The sequence below is a fragment of the Nyctereutes procyonoides genome, unplaced genomic scaffold, assembly GCF_905146905.1.
Source record: "Nyctereutes procyonoides isolate TBG_1078 unplaced genomic scaffold, NYPRO_anot_genome, whole genome shotgun sequence".
Taxonomy (NCBI): Eukaryota; Metazoa; Chordata; class Mammalia; order Carnivora; family Canidae; genus Nyctereutes; species Nyctereutes procyonoides.
The window spans coordinates 34,528,140-34,553,889 of NW_026575126.1; the positions used below are offsets into that span (position 1 = coordinate 34,528,140).

Genomic DNA, 25,750 nt, shown 5'->3' on the forward strand with positions numbered 1-25,750 from the left:
TAAAAAATAATAAGGGGGTCTTTGTTTTTAGGGGACTGGGCAGGCAGCCCTTGCAGTATAATAGTGAATATTTAATAAATGTGTAGGGAATCAGCAGGATTCCTGCAATACATATATGAAGAAGAAAGGAAGGGGCAGGGGGGACTGACTAAATTTTTTTTTTAATTTTGAAAAAGAAGAACCAGAATGAGGATAATCACCAAGTCACTTGCAGTTAGAAGACAACTGCCAACTCTCTATTGAGGAGAGACAGACATTTAAACTCAAAATGATAACTGTATTATACAGTCACAATAATAAGTATATTTGCTTTAATTGTACAATAAATCTGTATTAGGAGGCCTAATAGCCAATATATAAAATAAGGAAATAATTCTGCACTGGCTGATTCACAAGCACTAAGCTAAGCCCTTGTGTATACCCACCACCTACACCACCAGTCACTCTGACTCCAAGGAGTCCAAGGTGGGCTCTACTTTGAAGAGGTACATGCCCCAGGGACCACTAACCAGTCTACATATCTGCCTTCTCTTGTGTCATCCCTGGGCCCCTTTGTGAAAAGCAAGTTCAGACCAAGACAGAAGAGACAGCACCCCTACTGATGGCATTTCCACCTTGACGGGCAAATGCTAGGTATCCATTTGACCCCAAAGGCTATGACAGCCCACCACCAGCGGGTGCACTCCAAAAGTTACCTCTCATACTCTCATCTTTACTGGTACTGTAGCCTCTGTGACATTACTTCATCTATACAGATTGTTAAATATTTTTTAAATCATTCTTCCTATAAATCATAATGTAATTTGGGATTTCTCAAGTATCCTCCTGTAAGTAACATAAAATGGTGTATCAATTAAGGAGTGCTATGTAACAAAACACTCTACAAAACTCAGCGGCTTGAAACAATGAACATTTCATTTGCTTATGATTCCATGGATTAGCAAATTGGACTGGGTTCAGCTAGCGTTTCTTTTGCTATTCTTCCCTGAGCTACTGTGTATCTATAGTCATCTGGCAGTTTGACAAGGACTGGTTGGTCCAAGATAGCTGCAGGCATATGGCTGGTGGTTGATATTACTAGCTGAACCTCTCTCTCTATGCAGTTTCTTATTTTCAACAAGGCTAGTCCAGACTTCTTTACCTGATGGTCTTAGGGCACTAAGCAGTCATGAACAAAAGCTGCAAGACCTCTTGAAGTTTAGGCTTCCAAATCCCACAACATCCCTCAATAAAACTGGTCCAGATTCAAGGAATGGTAAAAATAAACTCCACCTCTTGATGGGAGGAGTAGCAAAGTCATATTGCAAAGGATGGGAAGAATTATGGACTCTGTCTTTGCAAACAATCTGCCACAAGGAGGTATGGCACTAGATCCATAGAGAAAGAAATATAGCTCTAACATACCAGCTGGCTTTACAATAAATAATATTTATATCATCATAAGAATGTAAATGCTATTTATTAATTTTAAACATTTAAAATCACCCTATGACAAAACTGTGCGGATGTAAATATGATTGTAGATCAGAATGTTATGTTAACAACCTTTATAGTGTTGAAAGGGATATAATTCAACTCTCTCCTATGTTGCCAGAAATGCCATTAGTAAGCCATTAGTATAATAAGAAAATACATAAGTGACAGGATTCATTCCAGTATTTAGATCCTCTGGAAAGTCTGATTATTATCTCTCTTACAAGCAAATCTTTTTAAAATAATATTACCTGATGTTGGTAAGGATACAGGGAAACAAGTAACATCACACATTGCTAGGAAAAATGCAAATTGATATTATCTTTCTAGGAGGAAATATGACAATCTATCGAAAACCTTAGGATATGTTTAGAATTCCACTTGTGGTAATGGCAAACTAGTAATTAGGAATGAAATTGCCACTAAGGATAACTGAAAAAGTTGATAAAATATATAAAGTTTTCTTAAAGGTATCCATGAGCTAACAAGACAGAGACATATTTCAGGACCAGTATGTAGGAGGAAACACAGAAAGGTAGGAATAGCATTCAAGTGTATTTCTGAATGCAGAAGTTATTTTGGTGGCCTCAGGGGATTAACAAAGAACAAAAGGTAAATCCCAGAGCCCATCTGTCTCTCACATACCACCGCCACTTTAAATTGGGATTTGCAGGGCTATACCCTCATGGTAAGGGTAAACCAGAAGAACCCAGCCTCTGCAAGGACCTGCAGCATGGCTTTGTATCACCTGGGTGGTCCAGGGAACTTTAAGACTCGAACTTGAATTAAAGTGAGAATTGACAGCATTCCCAGGCACCTGACAGAAATAAACAAAAATCTAGTCTGAAGTTGGATATCATCATCCTTTTCCTCAAATTACTGCTACAAGTAATATTTTAAAAAACATTAACAAAACTAATGGAGGAGGGGAAGCAGAACGATTTTTTAAAATACAACAGAAGGCAAGAAAGGAAAAAGAGAGGAATTTAAAATAAGCACGGCAAATAGAAAGCATAAAATAAGATGGTAGGTTTAAACAAAAATATCAATAAATATATTAACTGTAAATGGAATAAATCTTCCAGCTAAAAATATAACAAAATCCAACCATATGCTGTTTTAAGTGACTTATCTTAAACATACAAATACAGAAAGTTTAAAAGAATGACAATGAATACATCACACAAATCCCAAACAGGAGAAGGGACTGTGACTATATTTATATCAGACAAAATAGAACTAAAAGTATTTATAGAGATCAAGAGGGTGCTTCACAATGATAAAAAGTTCAATTCACTAGAAGCATACAAACTTTAGGCCTCAAGATATATAAGGGAAAAAGTGATAGGCCTACAAGGAGAAGGCAAGGCCTGGGAGGGGCTCCTAGTACTCCAGACTCAATGAGAGAAATCTGAGGGAGTATGGTGCAGTGTAGACATTTGAGCCTGGCATGCATGGAGGGAAAGAACAGCTGGCAAAAGAAACAACAAGGCCACAAAAAACAGTGGAGTTTTCAAGAAACTGATCTATAGGGACATTACTTATGATCATTCCTTGGTTCTCTTGGTGACAGGGAAAGAATGCAAATAAACAGGATGTGTAAACTCCTTTTATACCAAAAAAATCTGAGTTGCTAAGGGACTAGATCTTAAATGTTATCATCACACACACACAAAAATTTGCAACTGTGTGGTGATGGATGTTAACTAGACTTACCATGGTAATTGTTTTTCAATATATACATATAATAAATCATTGTGTTGTACACCTGAAGCTAATATAATGTTATCTGTCAATTATATATTATATCTAATTTTTTAAAAATCCTGTAGGAGGGATCCCTGGGTGGCGCAGCGGTTTGGCGCCTGCCTTTGGCCCAGGGCGCGATCCTGGAGACCCGGGATCGAATCCCACATCGGGCTCCCGGTGCATGGAGCCTGCTTCTCCCTCTGCCTGTGTCTCTGCCTCTCTCTCTCTCACTGTGTGCCTATCATAAATAATAAAAAAAAAAATAAAAAAAACATTTAAAAAAAAAAATAAAATAAAATAAAAAAAATAAAAATCCTGTAGGAGAAACATAACTAGAAAACACAACCAATTGCAGAAGAAATCTATACCAGCTACTTAAAATATCTGATCCTTCATTTTTAATATTGAAGAACAATATAGGATCACAGTATATATGGAGAAGTAATGGCAGCAAAAAAAACCTAAAACTAAGATTAATCAAACTAATTCCAGAGAAAAATAGTGACAATTCAAGAAACTACAGTTAACTAAAACAAACAACATAAAGGACTCTAATATCCTCAGAAAGAATCAAGATGAAGCTGAATCAATAAAAAAAAAAAGAAAGCAAAGAAAAATACTATGAAAAAGGAACAATTGAAAGGATATTAGAAATATTTCTAAAATTTTGGAAAATCTTAGAAATTTAAAATGTGATTGCCAAAATAAGAAGTTCAATAGAAGGGTTAAAAAATAGGATGGGAAAAAAAATAGGATGGAAGAAATTTCCCAGAATGTTGAGTAAAATGATATAGATATGTGATAGATATATGACCAAATATATTTATGAAAATATAGATATATAATAGAAACAGAAAATAGATATATGATAGAATATATTTATGAAAAGGTAGGTCAATCCAGGAAGTACAACATCCAACTAATAAGAATTCCTGAGAGATAAAATGGAGGGAATAAAATTAGGAAAGAAATAATAAAATATACTAATGCAGAGGGAAGACATAAGTTTACAGTGAGGAAGAGCCTACCAAGTGTCAAACACAATGGATGATAAAAGAACCTACTTAAAACATTGTACAATTTCAAAACATCCAGGACAGAGGCATGACTAAAAGCTTCCAGAGAGAAAAAACAGATTATCTACCAAAACATCAGAGTGGCATCAGATTTCTAAAGTTACACTAGATGCTAGAAAATAATAGGGTAATGCCTTAGAAATTCTGAAGGAAAGCATTTTTTTTTTATAAATTAATTTTTATTGGTGTTCAATTTACCAACATACAGAATAACACCCAGTGCTCATCCCGTCAAGTGTACCCCTCAGTGCCCGTCACCCATTCACCCCCACCCCCCACCCTCCTCCCCCTCCACCACCCCTAGTTCATTTCCCAGAGTTAGAAGTCTTTATGTTCTGTCTCCCTTTCTGATATTTCTCACACATTTCTTCTCCCTTCCCTTATATTCCCTTTCACTATTATTCATATTCCCCAAATGAATGAGAACATACACTGTTTGTCCTTCTCCGGTTACTGTGGCCAAGTTCAAAAAGGGTGTTGCCTGAGTTCTTCTCTGGGATTTTGATGGAATCTTGTCTCACATTTAGATCTTTCATCCATTTTGAGTTTATCTTTGTGTATGGTGCATGAGAGTGGTCCAGTTTCATTCTTCTGCATGTGGATGTCCAATTTTCCCAGCACCATTTATTGAAGAGACTGTCTTTCTTCCAGTGGATCGTCTTTCCTCCTTTATCGTATATTAGTTGACCATAAAGTTCAGGGTCCACTTCTGGGTTCTCTGTTCTGTTCCATTGATCTATATGTCTGTTTTTGTGCCAGTACCACACTGTCTTGATGAACACAGCTTTGTAGTACAACCTGAAATCTGGCATTGTGATGCCCCCAGATATGGTTTTCTTTTTTTTAAAATTCCCCTGGCTGTTTGGGGTCTTTTCTGATTCCACACAAATCTTAAAATAATTTGTTCTAAGTCTCTGAAGAAAGTCCATGGTATTTTGATAGGGATTGCATTATATGTGTAAATTGCCCTGGGTAACATTGACATTTTCACAATATTAATTCTGCCAATCCATGAGCATGGAATATTTTTCCATCTCTTTGTGTCTTCCTCAATTTCTTTCAGAAGTGTTCTGTAGTTTTTAGGGTATATTTTGAGAACCATTTGAATGGTAAATGGTTCTCCAACCTTTTATTTTCAGGTTGTAGGTGTCCTTCTGTCTAAAATGAGTCTCTTGTAGACAGCAAATAGATGGGTCCTGTTTTTTTATCCAGTCTGAAACTCTGCGCCTTTTGATGGGGTCATTAAGCCCATTCATGTTCAGAGTTACTTGAACTTCTTCTTAAAGGGGAGTTTTAAGAGTCCCCCTTAAAATTTCTTGCAGAGCTGGTTTGGAGGTCACATATTCTTTCAGTTCCTGCCTGTCTTGGAAGCTCTTTATCTCTCCTTCCATTTTGAATGAGAGCCTTGCTGGATAAAGTATTCTTGGTTGCATGTTCTTCTCATTTAGGACCCTGAATATATCCTGCCAGCCCTTTCTGGCCTGCCAGGTCTCTGTGGAGAGGTCTGCTGTTACCCTAATATTCCTCCCCATGAAAGTCAGGGACTTCTTGTCTCTTGCTGCCTTAAGGATCTTCTCTTTATCTTTGGAATTTGCAAGCTTCACTATTAGATGTCGAGGTGTTGAACGGTTTTTATTGATTTTAGGGGGGGATCTCTCTATTTCCTGGATCTGAATGCCTGTTTCCCTTCCCAGATTGGGAAAGTTTTCAGCTAGGATTTGTTCAAATACATATTCTGGCCCTCTGTCCCTTTCGGCGCCCTCGGGAACCCCAATTAAACGTAGGTTTTTCTTCCTCAGAGTGTCGTTCATTTGCCTTAATCTGTCTTCATGGTTCTTTAATTGTTTATCTCTTTTTTCCTCAGTTTCCCTCTTTGCCATTAACTTGTCTTCTATGTCACTCACTCGTTCTTCCACCTCGTTAACCCTCGTCGTTAGGACTTCTAGTTTGGATTGCATCTCATTCAATTGATTTTTAATTTCTGCCTGATTGGATCTAAATTCTGCAGTCATGAAGTCTCGTGAGGCCTTAATGCTTTTTTCTAGAGCCACCAGTAGCTGTATAATGGTGCTTCTGAATTGGCTTTCTGACATTGAAGTGTAATCCAGATTTTGTAACTCTGTGGGAAAGAGGGCTGTTTCTGATTCTTTCTTTTGAGGTGAGGTTTTCCTTCTAGTCATTTTGCTCAGTGCAGAGTGGCCAAAAACAAGTTGTATTGGAACACGGGGGAGTATCACTGGTCCGTCCAGCTGGTCTTCTGGGGGAGGGGCCTGCTGTGCTGGTTTTCAGGTGTTAGCACTTGGGGGAGCTGCTCTGCCCCTGCCTGCTGCCGGGCTCAGCGGGGGTTGTTTACCCCGTGGGACCCAGGGAGGAACAGCAGCAGTTGCTATGGCAACTCTGGAAGCCTGGATTCAGCCTCCGCAGGAACTACGGGGCTCGGGCTCTCGGCTCTCCGTCCGCAGGGCCTGGAGGCTCCGGGGCGGGGCCGCTGATCTGCTCAGCTCGGGCAGGAGCGTCCTTGCTGTCCTGGGCTCTCCCGGCCTCTGCCTGTCCCGGAGGAGGCCGGATCCTGGGCTGTGTCCCGGCGCCCTGTGCTCCGGGGCCTGCGCTGTGGGATTCGCGCTCCCGCCCCGCAGCCCCCTCCGCGGAGCCGCTGCCCGAGCCCCTCCGAACTGCTCCGGTGCGCGCTGCAGCCCTTAGGGAGCTCGGAGCACTCTCCTGCGCTCGCAGGTGTCTGTTAGTGTCCCCGGGAGCCCGAGGGCATCCCCGCCCTCCTGGGTCCTGCTCCAACTCCCTGCGAGCCCCTTTCCGCCCGGGAAGGTTGGTGCAGCTCCTGCTCCTCCGGGACGGGGCTCTCCTGTCCTGGGGACACTCGCCCCGGCCCTAGCCCGGCTCCTCGCGGGGCCCCTCCCCCTCGGAGGCCTTTTGTTTCTTTATTTCTTTTTCCCCGTCTTCCTACCTTGATAGAAGCACGAACTCTTCTCACTGTAGCGTTCCAGCTGGTCTCTCTTTACATCTCAGGCCGAATTCGTAGATTTTCAGGATGGTTTGAAGGTTATCTAGGTAACTTGGTGGGGACAGGTGATTTGGGGACCCTGCTCTTCCGCCATCTTGCCCCTCCCCCCCAGGAAAGCATTTTTAACCTTGGTGTCCATGCTCAGCCAAATTGCCCATCAAGGGGAAAAGCAAAATAAAATAATTTTTAGGCATTCAAGAAATTAACTTTCAGTAAAAATGGTATTTTTTTTAATTCCCTCTTACTCCAAAACCAAAATGATAGTAAAGTAAAAAAGAAGGCAGTAACAAGAATGGCCAAATATCATACTTCTCCCAAATTTTGTTCCTCCATGATTATTCAGTTCCTCCTCTCACTTTTAAAAATGTCTTGGTTCAAATGAAAATTATATGGTCACCCCACTACTAATCTCCATGGGAAAGGAACACCAGTGATTTCAGCAGATTTAGAAGAGGTAGAAAGCAAAGGGGGAAAGTAATAACTGATTTAACAGAATAAAAGTTACAATTTAAGTGTCTGTGGAAGAGAATGCATATAAAGTCCATTTGCCCTTAAAAACCCCTGAGGCTAAGAGCACCTGAGTGGCTCAGTGGTGAGCCTCTGCCTTCAACTCAGGTCATGATCCTGGGGTCCTGGGATTGAGTCCCGTATGGGGCTCCCCACAGGGAGCCTGCTTCTCCCTCTGCCTGTGCCTCTGCCTCTCTTTCTGTGTCTCTCATGAATAAATAAATAAAATCTTAAATAAAAAAAAAATAAACCTTGAGGCTTTATTCTCGGGAAAAAGTGAAGAAGCTCTTGACTCAGAAATAAAGAATTCTAGAATTCAGGGAGGCATAGAACTGAAAAACAGATGCACAGTGACAGGAAGCCTCCTGCCCCTTTCCCCTGCCTTTAGCCCAGAACACTAGCAGCCAGGTGGGCCTCCTTGTTTTGAATATTTTATATAAAAATTATAGGGAAACTTGTTACTTGCTGATCCAAAATAGAGATAGTAGCTGAATGTTGTCATAGGCTCATAATTTCTGCCCTGAGTAGAGCTATGAAAAGATTGGAAACTCTTTTCCTCTTTGTTTCAGTTGTGCAGCCAAAACCACAGAGGCTGCCAGGGTTGGGCAATCCCTCCATTGCCTGCACCATCTTTAAGGAGGCCACAACAGCTCTAGGACCCCCAAGCTTTTCAGACAATTAAAGAATTCTACCTATAGAGCCATGTATTTGGTAAGGAATGAAGAGGGAGAGCAACTCTTTGGCCAGCCTGATTCTTTGTGTCACAACTTCTAACCCATGGAGAGAATCAGAGTATTGTCCAGGCTTTTCCCTAGTCCACAAAAGAAAGAAGAAGAAGAAGAAGAAGAAGAAGAAGAAGAAGAAGAAGAAGAAGAAGAAGAAGAAGAAGAAGAAGAAAAGATTTCCCTAATTTTTACCTCCCTAGAATACCAGTACTAAATTGTTAGTTTGTATTTAGTTATTTATTTACATATCTGCCTCCATCACTAAACTCCAAGATGCATATGGATGAAAAGGGTGTATTATTTGTTGTTTGCACCCTCAAGTGGACTTGCGTGCCTGGCAGCCTATTGGATGAGTCAAGGAGATTACTGGCAAAGAAGTAATTTGCACATGAGAATATCAAGGAATCATGATAAGATCTCTGAAACTCTTCTTTTGAAAAGCATCAAATATTATTCACATTACTCAAAAATATGCACGTGAACTATGTAACACACCTGCAGTAGGGTTTTTAGACGCTCCAACGGTGCTGTGCATGTTCTAGAGCAAGTACCAGCTATGCCTCCAGCCAACAGATACCTCCCTAACAGACCAGAGCTTCTTTCTTCATCAGTTAATTCATGAAAAGTCCATCTTTCTCCCATATCAATTCCCTATTGAAAAAATACATTATAATTAGATCTCAAATGAGTATGTTCTCTCTTTATAAGATCTAAACAATGTTTTATATATCTCAGCTCCACAATAAATTAAGGTCAACCTTTCCTAGAATGTTGTACTTCACCAACCAACCAGTGTATTTTAAGTAAGTTATAAATTAGCTTGAATTACTACCATTATAAGCTAGTAATATTTAAAATAATAATAATAAAATAAATAAACTAGTAATATTTTACCATGTCTAAGATAATCTTTACGTTGCCATTTTTAAGTCTGTTACCATTTTTCAATTCAGAATTATTTGTCTAAGATTGAACACAAAAATAAAAACCCATAGGGTTCTACTAAATATTTGTAGCTGTGATGAGACATAGGCTAATAAACTAGTAGTGAGGTAGCTATTTAATGGGCAATAACATAAAAGTAACCAGTGTTCAAGATCTAGTGGATCCCCATGTTATGTTCAGTCAGACTCTTTAACAAAACAAATATGAAATATAAGCACACATTTGGAAGCAGTTTCCTTTTATATCTTTACCTACTGTGGAATTGGCAAAAAACAAAGCAAAAAAACCCTGGGCCTTCCCATGTAGTGCCCAAAGCAGATAACAAGCTCTGCTGTGCATGTATCATGAAGTAGAAGATTTTTTTAAAGATTTTATTCATTTATTCATGAGAGATACAGAAAGAGAGAGAGAGAGAGAGAGAGAGAGAGAGAGAGAGAGAGGCAGAGACACAGGCAGAGGGAGAAGCAGGCTCCATGCAGGGAGCCTGATGTGGGGACTCGATCCCGGGTCTCCAGGATCATGCCCTGAGCTGAAGGCAGTGCTAAACTGCAGAGCCACCCAGGCATCCCAAAGTAGGAGATTTTTGAGGACCTAGAAGGCTGATCGCAGATGTCATGATTAAGGATCTGGGCTCAGGAATCAGATGGAATTGTCAAATCTTGACATCCCAACCTCCTAATTTCCTAATTGAGTGAACTCTCTGGGACTTAGTTTCCTCAAATGCAAAATAGAGACAATACTAATACTTAACTTCGTAGGATTGTTAAGATTAAATACCTTAAAATATGTATAACACTGAGCACAATGCTTGACACTAAAAGACACTCAGTAACCATTAATTACTGTTAATATTTATTGTAGAACAAAAACTGAGAGCAATTTAGGCCTCCAAGTGCTTGGCTGTGCATAGTCACTAGCAATAATGTGACTAGGAAACAGCTCAATATCTGTTTAATAAACAAAAACTAACATTTACAGAGCAAAGTCAGAAAGGTAATAGCAGTTATATGTGTCATCTTTAGTTTTCATAATAACCAACCTGAGAGAAGTAAGTATTATTTCCCTAATTTGACAGTTAAGATAACTGAGCATGGAGAGATCAAATAATTTACCCCAACTCACCCAGACAGTAAGTGGCATCGCTGGGATTTGAACCAACGAACCCTGAATCTAGAGCCTGTACTCTATTCCACCCAGGAAAACTGGCTGCTTTCTACCACTGTGGAGTAAAATTACAGCGCCAAGCATATTTGTCTCTTGTGAAATTGCTATAAGCCAAATAATAGGCCTGCCTCTGGGACTAATGAAGCACTCTTTGTTAGCACTACCCCAAAAGAGTTGAGTTCAACTTCTATTATTTTATTAGGTTATCACAAATACTGTCATTCAATTTTCAAAAGAGCTATTTATTTCCCATGCCTGTTTGTTCTTTACCTTCATTATGAAACAGAAACTTATCCTATAGTAGGCATACAATAAATGTATTTTTCATTGACTTGAATTGCCTTTAGCATTGAAAGTGAACACTACCAAAAAGGATAAAAATCTTGTCCCTATTTGGACACCCAAGAAGAAAAAACAAGGATAAAATCTTCTCTTAATGATTATATATTTATTAAGAGACTGTTGGTAACTGAAGAGTTTTATATAAGCATCATGGTAAAAGGAAGGAAGGCACACTTACAGCAACAGCAGAATGTCAGTAGCAATGTGCTACTACTGGCCATCGCCCTTTCTCAGAGGAATCTTTTCTAGATATACTGCAGAGCATCATACGAAACTCCTTTTCACTTAGTTCAACTTCTTCAGAAGGCAATTCAAAGCAGGGAGGTTAGATTGAGCTTTTGTATATTTATTTTTGTCATCTTAAGATTGAGGAAGTAGTAGGAGAAAGAATGGAGCAGATTGCTATTTACTATAACTTTCTCTTAAACACATAGACGACTAAAGAAAGTTCAAATGTTAAAAATGAAAGAAAAAATACAGATTTCATAAAGAAACAAGAGAAGTCCTAAGTTTTGAAATACTACTCTGTGTGTTGCTCATGAATAAATAAATAAATAAATAAATAAATAAATAAATCTTAAAAAAAAGAAATACTAGTTCAAAGTCCTTTATTTTTTACCATTAAAAATGATAACAGCTAATGCAGATGGTGCTTAACAAGTGTCAGACACTGTTCTCCGTGCTATATGTGTATTAACTAGTTTAATCCTCACAATAACCTAATGAGTACTATCTTTAGCTTCATTTTACAAACATTGGGAAACTGAATTAGAGCGAAGTCTCTTTGCTTATAAAGGTCGAGCCAGCATCTGAAACCAAAGCAACTAGCTCTAGAGCTCTTGTCCTTGACCATCTATGAGCATTTATTGATGACTTCGGTTTGCCAGGCATTGTGCTAAGTATTTTACATGGATTGTCTCATTAATCCTCACATCCTCATTCTGTGTGGTAGGTAATACTATCATCTTTACTTTATAACTGAAAAATTTTGGCTTAGAAAGTTTAAATGATATCCCCAAACTCACAAAGCTACTAGTAGGGGCACTTAAGAAGCACACCTGGATAACATGATTCTAGAATTCATGATCTTTAACACTATACTCCCCTCTCTACCTACAAGGAGGCTAATTACTTGACTTCTCTCTGTCTTGGTTTCCTTATCCTAACACAGAATAATAATCCCTACCTCAAAGAGTTATAGAGGAACAGTGTAGATTCTAATTTGGAATTACTGAACAAAAACTTTTTAATTTTTTGAGAATTTTAAGAAATTTTGAAGCAGAGATTTCAAGTGCTCTGAGAGACAAGAGCCATGCAGACTATAAGACGAATATGAATGTAAAAAAACCTCGAACTTTAGCACTCTTTCAAAAGAATCCAGTTATAGTTTATTTGTTTATCCAACAAATATTTATTGGGAATATACTGTGTGACACAGCAATCAGCAATTCACAGTCTCTACTTTCAGGCAAGAAAATAAGCAACTATAATACAGAATAATGTTGTTCTGTAGGAGTAATTAACTGTTAAGTGCATAATTATTCCCAACAAATGGGTACCTTTTGCAAGTTGAAACTTTGAAGTAAATATTCTATGACACTTCAGATATTTGGCATTATACAAATTTGCAAGGAAATAATATTCTATATTATCACTTGTTTATTCAAGCAAAACCTCACTAGCTAATACTCTGACTCCATCATTTTCTAATGGTTTATAATGCATTACATTTTTATGCCCATGGCTCATGGTTTAAAATATACAGATATTAAAGAAGAGACCACTTACAGTAATATAGTTCCAGTGATGGGCAATTTCCCTAACATTTCTTGCAGGTTTAAATAAAAAATACTTCCTCCATTCGTCCCAGTCCACTGTCATTGACCCAGCAATATCCATCCTGTAGATTGATTTTTAAAAGAATATGCTCAAATATAAATCATGATTCATAAAGTTCAAAAAGTATTATCAAAATGACATCTCATATTCTCAATGTCAGAATATTCGGGTTATAGTTGAACTCTGTCCCTTGCTCTTCTGTGATGTAGAGTGCATCCTACATCTCCAAACTTCAGTTTCTATGGGAATAAGTCCTACAACATAGGGTTATTAGAGTATTTTTTAAGAATTTATTTTTAAATAATCTCTACACCCTACATGGGGCTCCACCTCACAACCTGGAGATCAAGAGTTGCATGCTCCCCCAATTGAGCCAGACAGGCACCTTTAGAGTATTAAATGGGATTATATATACTATGGCCTTGTAAACTGTAAAAAAAACCCACAAAACTATAAGTCAGTATTCTTGTATCCCAATCTTCTCACATTTCTTCTCACATTTTCCTTCTTTCCATCTGGTAAACCTTACCTTGTAACTTCTCTAGCAACAGAATAATGACTGAACATTACTTTTTTGGTAATTCATCTCTTAAAAGCCAATTTCCACTTTTTGTGGGTATGAAATTCCAATATAAAAAAATAAGTAATCCAAATACCCATAGAAATAAAACATCCATTAATATGGAATAATATAAGCCAATTTTAAGAATTTTAAAGAATTCTCAGTTAGCCAAATTCTCCATTTGGCTTCCAAAACAGAGTATTCTGCTGGTTCTTGTCCTTTTACTCTTCATGGCTCCTTCTCACTCTCTTTTACTGGTTTCTCCTCAATCCCCCACCTCTTAAGGCAGAGTACTATGCTCTCTCCCTGGTCATCTCTTCCAGTCTCATGGCTTTAAAGATCTATAAGCCCATGATTCCCAAATCTCTGTCAGAGTGTTCCTCTGAACTCTAGACTCCTGTTTCAAGCTGCCTATTTGACATGCCTACCTGTATGTCTGCTTAGCATCTAGAAGATAACAAGAACAAACCTGGGCTCTGATAATCACCCCATCCCAAACCTGCTTTTCTCAGTCTTATCCAAATCATGCATAACCACTCCCCTATTCGAGATGTTCAGGCCAAAAATCTTGGCATTAACCTTGACTATTTTTTTTCCTTTTTATCCCATACATTATCCAGAAGTAAATCATGTCAACATTTCAAAATGTATCCAGAATCCAACTTCCTCCATCCTGGTACAAGCTGCCTTCAAATTTTGTCTGTATTATTGCAAAACTGTCATGATTTGCCTACCTGCTTTCCCCCTTGCTGCCTACAAACTATTTTCAATACTTGAGACAGAATGAGACTGCAAAAGCTAAGTTAGATCATGGCACACACCTGTTTAAACCATCCATTGACTTAAGAGTAAAAAGCCAAAGTCCTTATAATTTCCCTCTCAAGAGCTGATGTGATCTGATCTCCTGTTAACATTTCCTACCACCTTCTTCCTCATTCACTCTGTTCTAAACACACCAGCCTTCTCTCAGTGCCCTAATCCTGTAAATACACTGCCCAACTTTGCTCTTGCTCTTTCCTTTACCTGGAAGGCTTCCTCGCCCCCCAAAGATTATCATGGCTCCTTCTCTCACCTTCTTCAGATCTCTATTCAAATGTCACTTTCAAGACCTTCCCAACTCACCATGTCCAAAACTGCAGCCCCCTGCACCACTCGCACACACACATACTATTTCCCTCCCCTGCTCTATATTTCCCCTTCTCACTAATGACCATCTAACATATTGTTTATCTAGTTTACTCTTTTACTGTTTTCTTCTCTTATTTATTGTGAGTTCCATAAGAGCAGGGATTTTTGCCTGTTTCCCTCACGGCTATATCCCTTGAATGTCAACTACTCAATAAATATTTGTTGAGTAAATGAATAAATTTCTCCCTACCCACTTTCATCCTTACCTCCTGTGCTCTAGACCTAGAGGATGAAATGTTAACCCCTACTGAATGATTCTCTGTCTCTGTCTCTCTATTTCTTTCTCAAGCTGTTGGTCTCATTCCCCCCAATCACTTATCTCCTCTCTCTGCAACCTATCTAACAGTTTCCTCTCTGATGGTTACTTCCCCTCAAATCTCTCCTATCCTCAAAAAAAATAATGAAAGTAAAAAGACTTGCCTAGTTGTCTTTCCTTCTTATCCAAATATCCCAAATCAGTAAACCACATTCACATTCCCCATATCCTCACCTCCCATTCACTCCATAACAGCCTGACTCAAGTCTCTAGCTCCCTGCCAAAAATGCTTTCACTGGGATCCCCAGGAATCTCCCAAGTTCTAGATCCAATGGATAGTTTTCAATATTAATGTTGCTGGCCCTTTCTGTTAAATATGACATATTTCACTCTTGGCTCTTGTGACACCATTAAATCAACTAGAAAACATGTATTGATTTGCTAGCACGTACCAAGCACTGTGGTAGGCACTGACTACAGAATAATGGATAACATACCCTGGTCCCTGTTTCACGAAGCTTACAGTCTACTGGCAACAGGGAGTATAACAAACAAGCCTCTGTAAAGCTGCTCTAAAAGCCAGCACTAGGAAGATTAAAAAAATTTCACAGGTTAAAGTCACATCTAAACTGAGATGTGACTCACTTAGAGACTTAGGTCTCTAAACTGAGACCTAAGGAGTAAGTAGGAGATATTCAAGTGAAGGAGTTGGAAAGTGTCTTCCATGCAGAAAGATCAGTTTGTACAAGTTCTGGATGAAAGAAACATCATGGTTTTTTAAAAGTTGAAATAAGCTCAGTCAGCCTGGAGCACAGAGTAGAAGGAGAGTTGGAGAGATGATGCAGCTAGAAAGGCAGACAGGGGCCAGATCACAGAAGAAATTCCATGTTCCATCTAAGCCCTTGGTATAGCATCACTTATCAGTATGGAAACAAATGATCTAATGAAGTGAAAACAATTCTTATTCAGCTTACACTTATAAAACCACAAAACCATAGTTGAACATAAATCCAGCTAAAGTTATACAAAACCATTATAGAAACTGTATAAAACTTTATTAAAAGACATAAAAGAAGATTTAAATAAACATATATAATGTTCATGGAACAGTAAATTTAACATCATAAATATACAATTCTCTCCTTAACTAATTTATAAATTCAATGCAATTCCAATTAACATTCCAAAAGGAGTGTGTATGTGCACACGTGTGTATGTAATTAAATAAGTCAATTCTGAAATTAATATGGAAGAGCAAAGGGCCAAGAAGAGCACTGACACTGTTGAAAATGAGGAAAGTTGACATCAAGATGGATCCTAAAGTGACCTAAATGATCATCCTAAGTGATCCTAAATGACCATCATTAGAAGACTTCATAAGTAAATTGAATTACATTTATTAAACAGGACTCTTATTGTGGCTAAAATGATTAACTAGGGCTGTATGCACCAGCAGCAACAAATCTCAAAAATAGAAGGCTTAGAAAAAAGTAATTAAAAAAAATATGTGGTATGACATCACTTAAGTAAGGTCTTAAAACATGAGAAACAATGCCATATATTTTAAGGGTATCCCTACAGTAAAATAGAGAGAGAAAAATCTGAATGGAATACATTCAGGACGGTAGTTACTTCTGGCAGCAGGGGAGAAAATGAACATTAAGAATACGTTGAAAACTTCACCTCTGTGTAATATTTTATTTATTCAAAAATATTTGAGCCAAATGCAGCAAAATGTTAACTATGACAAATCCAGGGATGGCATGGTTGTCTGTTAAATTTTTACCTCTATCGTTCTATACATTTTCCTGTATGAAATAGTCATAACAAGTTAGCTTTATTCTAGAAATGTTTAATGCCAGAAAATCTACCATATAGATTTATATATATACATAATTTATAATATAAATAGGTCAAATTAAAAAAGCAGTATAGTTTGATAAAATAAGGTACTTTTCATTGATAAGAGATATCTTTTTGTGTTGTTTTCCAGTGCAACTCCCTACTCACTGTTTGCACTCCCCACCCCCATGAACCATTAGCTCTGTCAGGGTAGGCACCAAGAGCATTCTACTTACCATTGAATCCCCATTGGCTGTTTTGTGCCTGGCAAAAAGTACCAAACAATATCCAATTGATGGCTAACTTGATTGATTGACTGACTAATAATGTAAAAGTCTTACCAAAAGCAAGAGATCTATGCACTAAAATGATATCAGTGGGTTAATATTTGGGTGATAGATTATGTTGACATTGGGCAATTTACTTAACCTCACTATTCAAAAACTGCCTAATCTGTGAAATGAAAAACTAATACTTTGACTATAGGGACGCCTGGATGACTCAATGGTTGAGCATCTGCCTTCGGCTCAGGGCGTGATCCCAGGCTCCTGGGATGGAGTCCCACATCTGGCTCCCCACAGGGAGACTGCTTCTCCCTCTGCCTATGTCTCTGCCTCTCTCTGCACCTTTCATGAATAAAATCTTAAATAATAATAATAATAATAATAATATTTTGATTATAAAGTCCTGTAAGGATTAAAGGAGATAATATATGTGAGGTACTCCGAAGAATGCTAGCAAATAGATGCTTAATAATTATAAGCTATTATTCATGCTTCTCTAAAGTTTCCGTAGTTGTCATTTTTATAATGAAAAGGGCTTTAAAGTAAATAAATAATTTTAAAATGTATACTACACACATATAAGGGCTAACCTTTCAAGAATCTTCACTGCCTCTTCTTCAGAAATATGTATATCTATTAAGTCAAGAGCATCAATAATTTCTGAAGCATCAATCACTCCTTTAAAGGAACAAAGAAAATAAAGATTAACTGGAAGTTTTGAAAAGATACAGATGCAAAGAGTTAATCAGTATTCACTGCATTGTTGCAACATTTCATAAGACATTAATATCTCAATTATCTCTTTTGCTTGTCAAGCTAAAAAGAAGAGACTGGAGAGCTCATATGATATTTCCTATATCAATAAATGACACTACTACCCTCAATGTTGCTCAAACCAATTGTTCTTGCCTCTTTACTTTCCTTCATCAATTTCAATCACCAAACGTGATCTGTTCTATGCATGAACAGCTCCCAAAGTATTCATTCCCAACACTACTGATCCCATTTTAGCTTAGACACCAATCCATGCTCCACACAAATATGGTGGTGCTACTCCTCTTACTGAAAACTCTTCAGTGGCCTCCCACCTCATTCCCCTGGGGATCAAGTCCAGAAACCTTCACAGGCCTCAAGGCCTTCCATGATCCTGCTGTAGCCTGCTTCTTAGGCTCATCTCTGAAACTTCCCCTTGCTCTCAGCCTCCGCCTCGCTGGTCTGCCTCCAGTTCCTCAGCCATGACCTGCGCTCCTGGTACAATGAGTCTCCCAGCAAGCCTTTTCCCTGCCTGGAGCACTTCCCTGCTCCTCACTAGGCTACCTTCCAGTCATCTTTCCAGATTTGGCTTAACTACCATTTCTACATGGAGCCTCATGTAAAAACCTTATCAAAATGTTATAAAGATTTTATATTGTTCAAAAGGAAAAAGCATATTGTTCAAAGGGCACAGGCTTTTTGTTGATGGTTGTTATTTTTGAAAGACAGTATGCAAACAAAAATTCAATCATTTAAAAATATTCCTTGGCCAACATGCACATGAGAAAATGCTCTGCATCACTTGCTATCAGGGAAATACAAATCCAAACCACAATGAGATACCACCTCACACCAGTGAGAATGGGGAAAATTAACAAGGCAGGAAACAACAAATGTTGGAGAGGATGTGGAGAAAAGGGAACACTCTTACACTGTTGGTGGGAATGTGAACTGGTGCAGCCACTCTGGAAAACTGTGTGGAGGTTCCTCAAAGAGTTAAAAATAGACCTGCCCTACAATCCAGCAATTGTACTGTTGGGGATTTACCCCAGAGATTCAGATGTAATGAAACGCCAGGACACCTGCATCCCGATGTTTCTAGCAGCAATGTCCACAGTAGCCAAACTGTGGAAGGAGCCTCGGTGTCCAACGAAAGATGAATGGATAAAGAAGATGTGGTTTATGTATACAATGGAATATTACTCAGCCATTAGAAACAACAAATACCCACCATTTGCTTCAACGTGGATGGAACTGGAGGGTATTATGCTGAGTGAAGTAAGTCAATCGGAGAAGGACAAACAGTGTATGTTCTCATTCATTTGGGGAATATGAATAATAGTGAAAGGGAATATAAGGGAAGGGAGAAGAAATGTGTGAGAAATATCAGAAAGGGAGACAGAACATAAAGACTTCTAACTCTGGGAAATGAACTAGGGGTGGTGGAAGGGGAGGAGGGCGGGGGGTGGGGGTGAATGGGTGACGGGCACTGAGGGGGACACTTGACGGGATGAGCACTGGGTGTTATTCTGTATGTTGGTAAATTGAACACCAATAAAAATTAATTTATTAAAAAAAATATTCCTCGGAAGTAGTAACAGTCAAACAAATGACAGGATTAAATAAATGAATTTTTAATAACCTTTCACAGAAGCCAAATATCAAGTAATAAACCTTTACTAAAACACGGCCAATTCTTGGCTATACATGTTTGCTCACTGTATAAAGACAAACCATCATTATTCGTGTCCAAACTCTTAAAAGTCCACCTCATCGTCTTCTCATTATCTTTAAGGTACTGCATAAATGTGCTGAGGTTCAGCAGATTGCAGGCATTAATATCAACAGATTTTAATAGTATCTATAAAAGAGAAGAATGATATTAGAGATATGGGATTCAGACAAGGTAAATTACAAATTATAGTATTTAAACATTTGTACATTTATCTTCTATAAATTAGATATTCTGCTATAAATTATCGGTACCTTAGGTTTAGAATAAAATTGGTGCACTAAAAACAGAATCTTGAGTATTGGAGATTTAGAGGAGTTTAGCAACTGACTAGTCTACTCGTCTACTCAATCATCATGCAAGTATTTGCTCACCCAGTAAATGCTTGAGAAAAAGAAATGAATCATATATAGCCTCTGCCCTCAAGAGGTTTACAGGCTAACAGGGAAGACACCAAAGCCACTCTGATAGAAAATATTCAGGGGCACCTGGGGGGCTCAGTGGTTGAGCATCTGCCTTTAGCTCAAGTCGTGACCCTGGGGTCCTGGGATCAAGTCCTGCATCGGGGTCCCTGTGGGGAGCCTGCTTCTCCCTCTGCCTCTGTGTCTCTGCCTCTCTGTGTCTCTCATGAATAAATAAACAAAATCTTTTTTAAAAATTCAAGATTCAATAGCCGAATTATGGAAGCACCCTAAGTTTCCTTTAATAGATGAACGGATAAAGAAGTGACATACATATATACAATAATATTACTCAGCCATAAAAAAGAAGGAAATCTTGCCCTTTGCAGCAACATGGATGGATCCAGAGAATATAATGCTAAGTGAAATAGATCAGTCAGAGAAAGACAAGTATATGATTTCACTCATATGTGGAATTTAAGAAACCAAACAAACAAAAAAGAGACAAATTTAAAAAAACACACACACTCTTAACTATAGAGAACAGAAGGGAGGTGGGTGGAAAGATGGGTTAAATACATGAAGGGGATTAAGAATACGGTTATCTTGATGAGCACTGAATAATGTAGAGCATTGTCAAAGCACTATATTGCACACCTGAAACTAGTATGACACTGTACATCAAAACAACTAGAACTCTTGTGAAATATGTCTACATACATCATAAAATTCTTTTTAAAAAATATTTTATTTATTCATTTGTGAGAGACACAGAGAGGCAGAGACATAGGCAGAGGGAGAAGCAGGCTCTCCTCGGGGAGCCCAATGCAGGACTGGATCCCAGGACCCCAGGATCATGCCCTGAGCTGAAGGCAGATGCTCAACCACTGAACCACCCAGGGCCCCCATTTTATAAAATTCTCACAATAATAAAGGTTTTATTGAAGAACAGAAATACTAAATACATCATAAACTAAAATATATCAAAAGAAAATGTTCAAGGTTCAGTGAGAAATAAAGATGTGAGGGAACTCTTCATAGAACTGGCTTCACCTGGGACACCTGAGTGGCTCAGTGGTTGGGCATCTGCCTTCAGTTCAGGACGTGACCCTGGAGTCCCAGGATCAAGTCCCACATCGGGCTCCCTGCATGGAGCCTGCTTCTCCCTCTGCCTGTCTCTGCCTCTCCGTGTCTCTCATGAATAAATAAATAAAATCTTTATTAAAAAAAAGTGGCTGCACCTGGCTATTTTTTAAATGAGTAGCAAAAAAGTAAACAAAGATCAAGAGTGTGAGGGATGTAGAAGAGACCACTAGCTGTCCACCAAAATTCGCTCTTGCCTTCTTTGGGCACACTACTAGATTACATTTCTCAGTTTCCCTTGCAGTTAAAAATGGTCATGTGAGCAAGGTCTCAGCAATGAAGTAAGAGTGAAAGTAATGTGTACTGCTCCTAGGCCTAGCTAACAACACCCTGCATGCTCATTCCACTTCCACCAGCTGAGTGCAGGTAATGATGAGCCCGTTGAGGGTGGTAGAGCCACAAGAAGAAAGGAATCCAGATCTCTGAATACAAGGTGGAGAACTGTTCCACCAGCCTCAACACCTACCAAGAGATCATCTTGTATAACATGCTAAAAGGCTTGGAGTTTTCCCACTGACATTGTCCAGCCCCTGAAGAATTTTAAGCAGGGTCATGATAGAATCAGATATACCTTTTAAAAGGTGGCATATGGTGGCAACGTGGAGGAAGAAATGCTGAGGGGGAGGCAAGAAGACTGGTTACAGTAACTTAGGTGAGATATGGTGGGGGCCCGGGCTTCCCAGGAATAACAGGTGTGGAGACGAAGGGAACTGGCTACAAGATCTACAGGGATGACATAGGACCTGTGGTGAACTGCATGTTGGGCAAGGGAAGAGGAGGGCTGTAGAATGACTCGGTGGCGGAGCATTTACCTAAGACTATGATCACAGAGGGAAGTGGAGAGACTCAGAACTGGGGACAGCTACCCATCTGGAAGTCACCCACCCTAAGATGGTACTTGGAACCTTGAAAAGTAATCCTGAAGCCCACCTGCATTTGAGGGGTGAGCCAAAAGAGAGAGTCCATAAAGAGATCTGAAAACAAGAGCCAGAAAGCCAAGATAAAGTCCCAAAAGGGGAAATACAGGAGTATCATTGGTGTCCCATGCCGCAGAAAGAACCCAAGAGCCAAAGTGCACAAAGAAGTCCCTAGTGACCTTTCCCAGAGGGAAAGAATGGAGACAGAAGCTTCACTGCAAACAAGAAAAGGCAGAAGTGTAGACAGAGCTTTATCAAAGACCAGACTACATACAGAGGAAAATGATAGCACAGTTTCTATCTAGGTGGCAAGCCAGGGCCATGGGAGGATCACTGTTATTAGACAGGAAGAGTCCGAAAATACAGGAGAAAGAAAGGGAGCAACAGATGTTGTACTTTTCCTATTTTAAAGGAGGCAGAGAGGATGTGAAGCTGACAATGTAACTGGTAGAACCAACTGTGAGAAGAAAAATAAAAAGACACCTCATTTCTTGAGACTAGTGGCAATAAACTAAGCCTGAATGTAAATAAAGGTAAGATTATAGTCTGAGTATCAAATTTATTGAGGCTTGCTAACTGCTTTGAGCTCAGTAAACAGTTTTAGGCACTTTTCATCTATTTTCTCATTAATCATCATAAGAGCTAGGCACTATTATTATTTTACAGCTGAGGAAAATTTACAAGAGGGCCAGAAATCTGAACAAATTCAGTGCATTTCACCTCTATTTACTCATGGAAGTAAATAAAAGGAATGTTCAGCTACTGGAAGGGGAGCAAGGAATGACAAGGGCTCGGATTGGGGTAAGTCAGAGTTTCTCAGCATCAACATTATTGATATTTAGGACCAGATAATCTTTGGTTGTCCTGTGCATTATAGGATGTTTAGCAACATCCCTGGCCTTCATTCATTAGGTGCTAGTATAACACACACACACACACACACACACACACACACACACACACATATCCATTGCTGTCATAACCATAAAAAGTATCAAGAATGTCAAATGTCCCTGAGAGGCAAAATCAACCTAGTTGAGAATCACTGGGAGAAATGGAATGAAGATAGGGCTGACTCTGGACAGTCTGATGAAATGGAGGACCCAGATCTTTATTAGAAGGAAAATGGAATATTATGATTCCAGGGCTACATTCAGAAGGAAAGCATAAAGTCATCAGTTTGTTTTCTGTGTAATGCAAAGTGAATGCAGCAAAAAGTCTTAGACACACAGAACCCAGTGAAATCAATATACATTGTCTATAACTAAGACTGACATCTGTGTTTGGGTAGTCCTCAGGGAACAAATCATCAATTTCTGTAACAAAATGTGACCCAGCATCATCCAAGATATGTGGTTATCTCTCCCATTTCTCTGGCATGCATTTTATAAATCCAAAGAATTATGGACTTAACAGTAACATATACTGTTGTATTTTCTGGACTCCATGTTGTGTGACCTCACATCCATTTTTCAAGTCAACCCTACCATATGGAAACTTATTAAATACTGTTATTTTTTTCTTACTGAATTTAAGTCTCTTCACAAGAAAAAGATTTCTACAAAACCTGATGTCCCCTTCCCCTTTTCAAACACATGTGCTCATGATGCTGCTGGGCCTCATAGTCTCTTAGAGAAGCTTAAGTTAAAACTTTTTTTTTTTTTTCACTCTAGATGGTCAGCTGGTTAACTGTAGGGCTGTGGAAGTGGGGCGTCTCTGGAAACACAGCAGTCAGTATTGACATCATCATTTGTTAAGCTTAACAATAATTCTATACTATATAGTGTATGGCATATTGTTGTAGTATCAATACTTCAACAGTATTAGGTTAAACTGAAAACATGGGTTGTAACTAATCCGTTAGTAGCAGCCAGGCACACACAGGAAGGCCCCAAAGGGCATAATGCAGGGCTTTCTGGAGCAAACCGCTGTGTGGGCTGCATCACCCAGGCTATGGGAGGCCCTTGCAGGACCAGCCGTCACAGGCCATCAAGGCAGACCCTTGGAGTTCCCCAAAGCTAACGGAATTTCAACACAGGCCATAGGCGTTTAGTCACTGGGGGCGTTTGGTCAACGTGGTGCAAGGAGGCCCTTTAAGAGTTTCGATGGCTTCGACCCCACTTAGGCAAGATGGTGAAGCCTTCAGTTTTGACCAAGGCAGGCCACTATCAGGACAGAAACTAAGGGAAGGTGTCCCGACAGCGGGCTGCTTTAAGTGAAGCAGCTCACACGGAAAGAATTTCTGAGTCTAGAGAGGAGCTCAAGAAGGGCTGAGGGGGTCTTCTCCGTACCCCACCCTCCATCGGCGTTTCAACCCCATCCCCCAGTCCTAAGGGCTCCAGCGGGCCTGCGGCACCTCCCACTGCGGGCGGCCTGAACGCACCAAGGCCCACCTCTTCTTCCTGGCCCACAGGGATGCCCATAGCTTCCAGTTCTTTCTGCAGCTCTGTGATGTCCACCATGCCGTTCCCGTGGTGGTCCAGCTTCCGGAAGAGCTCTTCGAAAAGGCGGTCGGATTTGTTTTCCTGGCCGGCCACTGTGGGTAACAGGAAGCCCCACACTCGGCGCAGCATGGTCCCAGAGCGCGAAGGCCACCCCCAGTCAGCCGGAGCTGCCCCCCTGCCCCCCGCTGGGTACCGGGCGTCGGGAGCCCCGGGAGCAGCCGGGAGCAGCCAGGCCGCCGCCGTGCAGCAACCGACCGGGCCGCATGCGCTCCCTCCCGAGCCTCTGGGTTCCAGGCCCGCAGGCCCACCCTTCCTGCCTGTTGGGCAACAGTCCTGCTCCGGATTTGCTTCTGCCAGTCTTGGTGGGGGGCAAAGCTGCTTGGGAGCACTGTTGTTGTTGTTGTTGTTGTTGTTGTTGTTGTTTTGCTGTTTTGTTGTTCAGATTCATGTTTGGCCACGGATTCCCAGACAGCACATTCTAATGCAAACTCCCAGCTGAGGGTGGCCTCATTATGAGCTATTAGAGGAGGATTTTTGTTGTTTTGTTTTTTGTTGGTTTTTGTTTCTTGTTTTTCAGTTTTGTGCTCAGAGCCAAGGTTGACACAGATCCACCACCATGGGGCCATCCTGAGCCAGTCCTCTCTCTTCCTCTTATTAGGCCAAGATTCCCAGACAGCACATTCTAATGCAAACTCCCAGCTGAGGGTGGCCTCATTATGAGCTATTAGAGGAGGATTTTTGTTGTTTTGTTTTTTGTTGGTTTTTGTTTCTTGTTTTTCAGTTTTGTGCTCAGAGCCAAGGTTGACACAGATCCACCACCATGGGGCCATCCTGAGCCAGTCCTCTCTCTTCCTCTTATTGGTCTCTTATTCCCATAGGGTTGTTGAAATCCAAACCCCTTAGCAACCAAGGGAGAAAATATTAAGACTTCTTTTTATATTTATAAAAGTAAGGGGAGGGGCACCTGGGGGTCTCAATGGTTGAGAATTTGCCTTTAGCTCAAGGCATGATTCTGGGGTCCTGGGATTGAGTACCATATGGTACTCCCTGCAGGGAGCCTGCTTCTCCCTCTGTCTATGTCTCTGCCTGTCTCCCTCTGTGTCTTTCATAAATAAATAAATAAAATTTTAAAAAAGAAAAAGGGGAAAATAAACTTTCTAATATTTAACATAAACTGACAACTGCATGTATATATATATAATGCTTAAGTGTGCACAAATTGTGGGTGAGTGAACAAAGAAATGTGGAACCCATTGCTCTTGTGTAATGGGATTGACCACCTCATCAGTGGGCTAGATGAAAGATTAGTTAAGAAATCCCGGAGTCTAAAAAGAAAAAAAAAGAAAGAAAGAAAGAAAGAAATCCCGGAGCCTGTAACCAGCAGCCACCAAG

The 25,750-nt window shown here is 39.8% G+C and overlaps 1 protein-coding gene across 1 annotated transcript in view; it reads right to left on the reverse strand.

The window, feature by feature from the left end:
• LOC129519808 (calcium-binding mitochondrial carrier protein SCaMC-1-like) overlaps nt 1-24,487 on the reverse strand; it is a 50,511-nt gene extending 26,024 nt beyond the window's left edge. Inside the window, exons 1-5 of the mRNA XM_055340645.1 lie at nt 24,206-24,487; nt 19,456-19,582; nt 17,559-17,646; nt 16,921-16,948; nt 9,040-9,197 (exon numbers count right to left, since the gene is read on the reverse strand). Of these exons, the coding sequence (XP_055196620.1) occupies nt 9,040-9,197; nt 16,921-16,948; nt 17,559-17,646; nt 19,456-19,582; nt 24,206-24,487 (683 nt within the window). The remainder of the gene's footprint in view (nt 1-9,039; nt 9,198-16,920; nt 16,949-17,558; nt 17,647-19,455; nt 19,583-24,205) is intronic.
• Nucleotides 24,488-25,750: the final 1,263 nt, after the last annotated feature.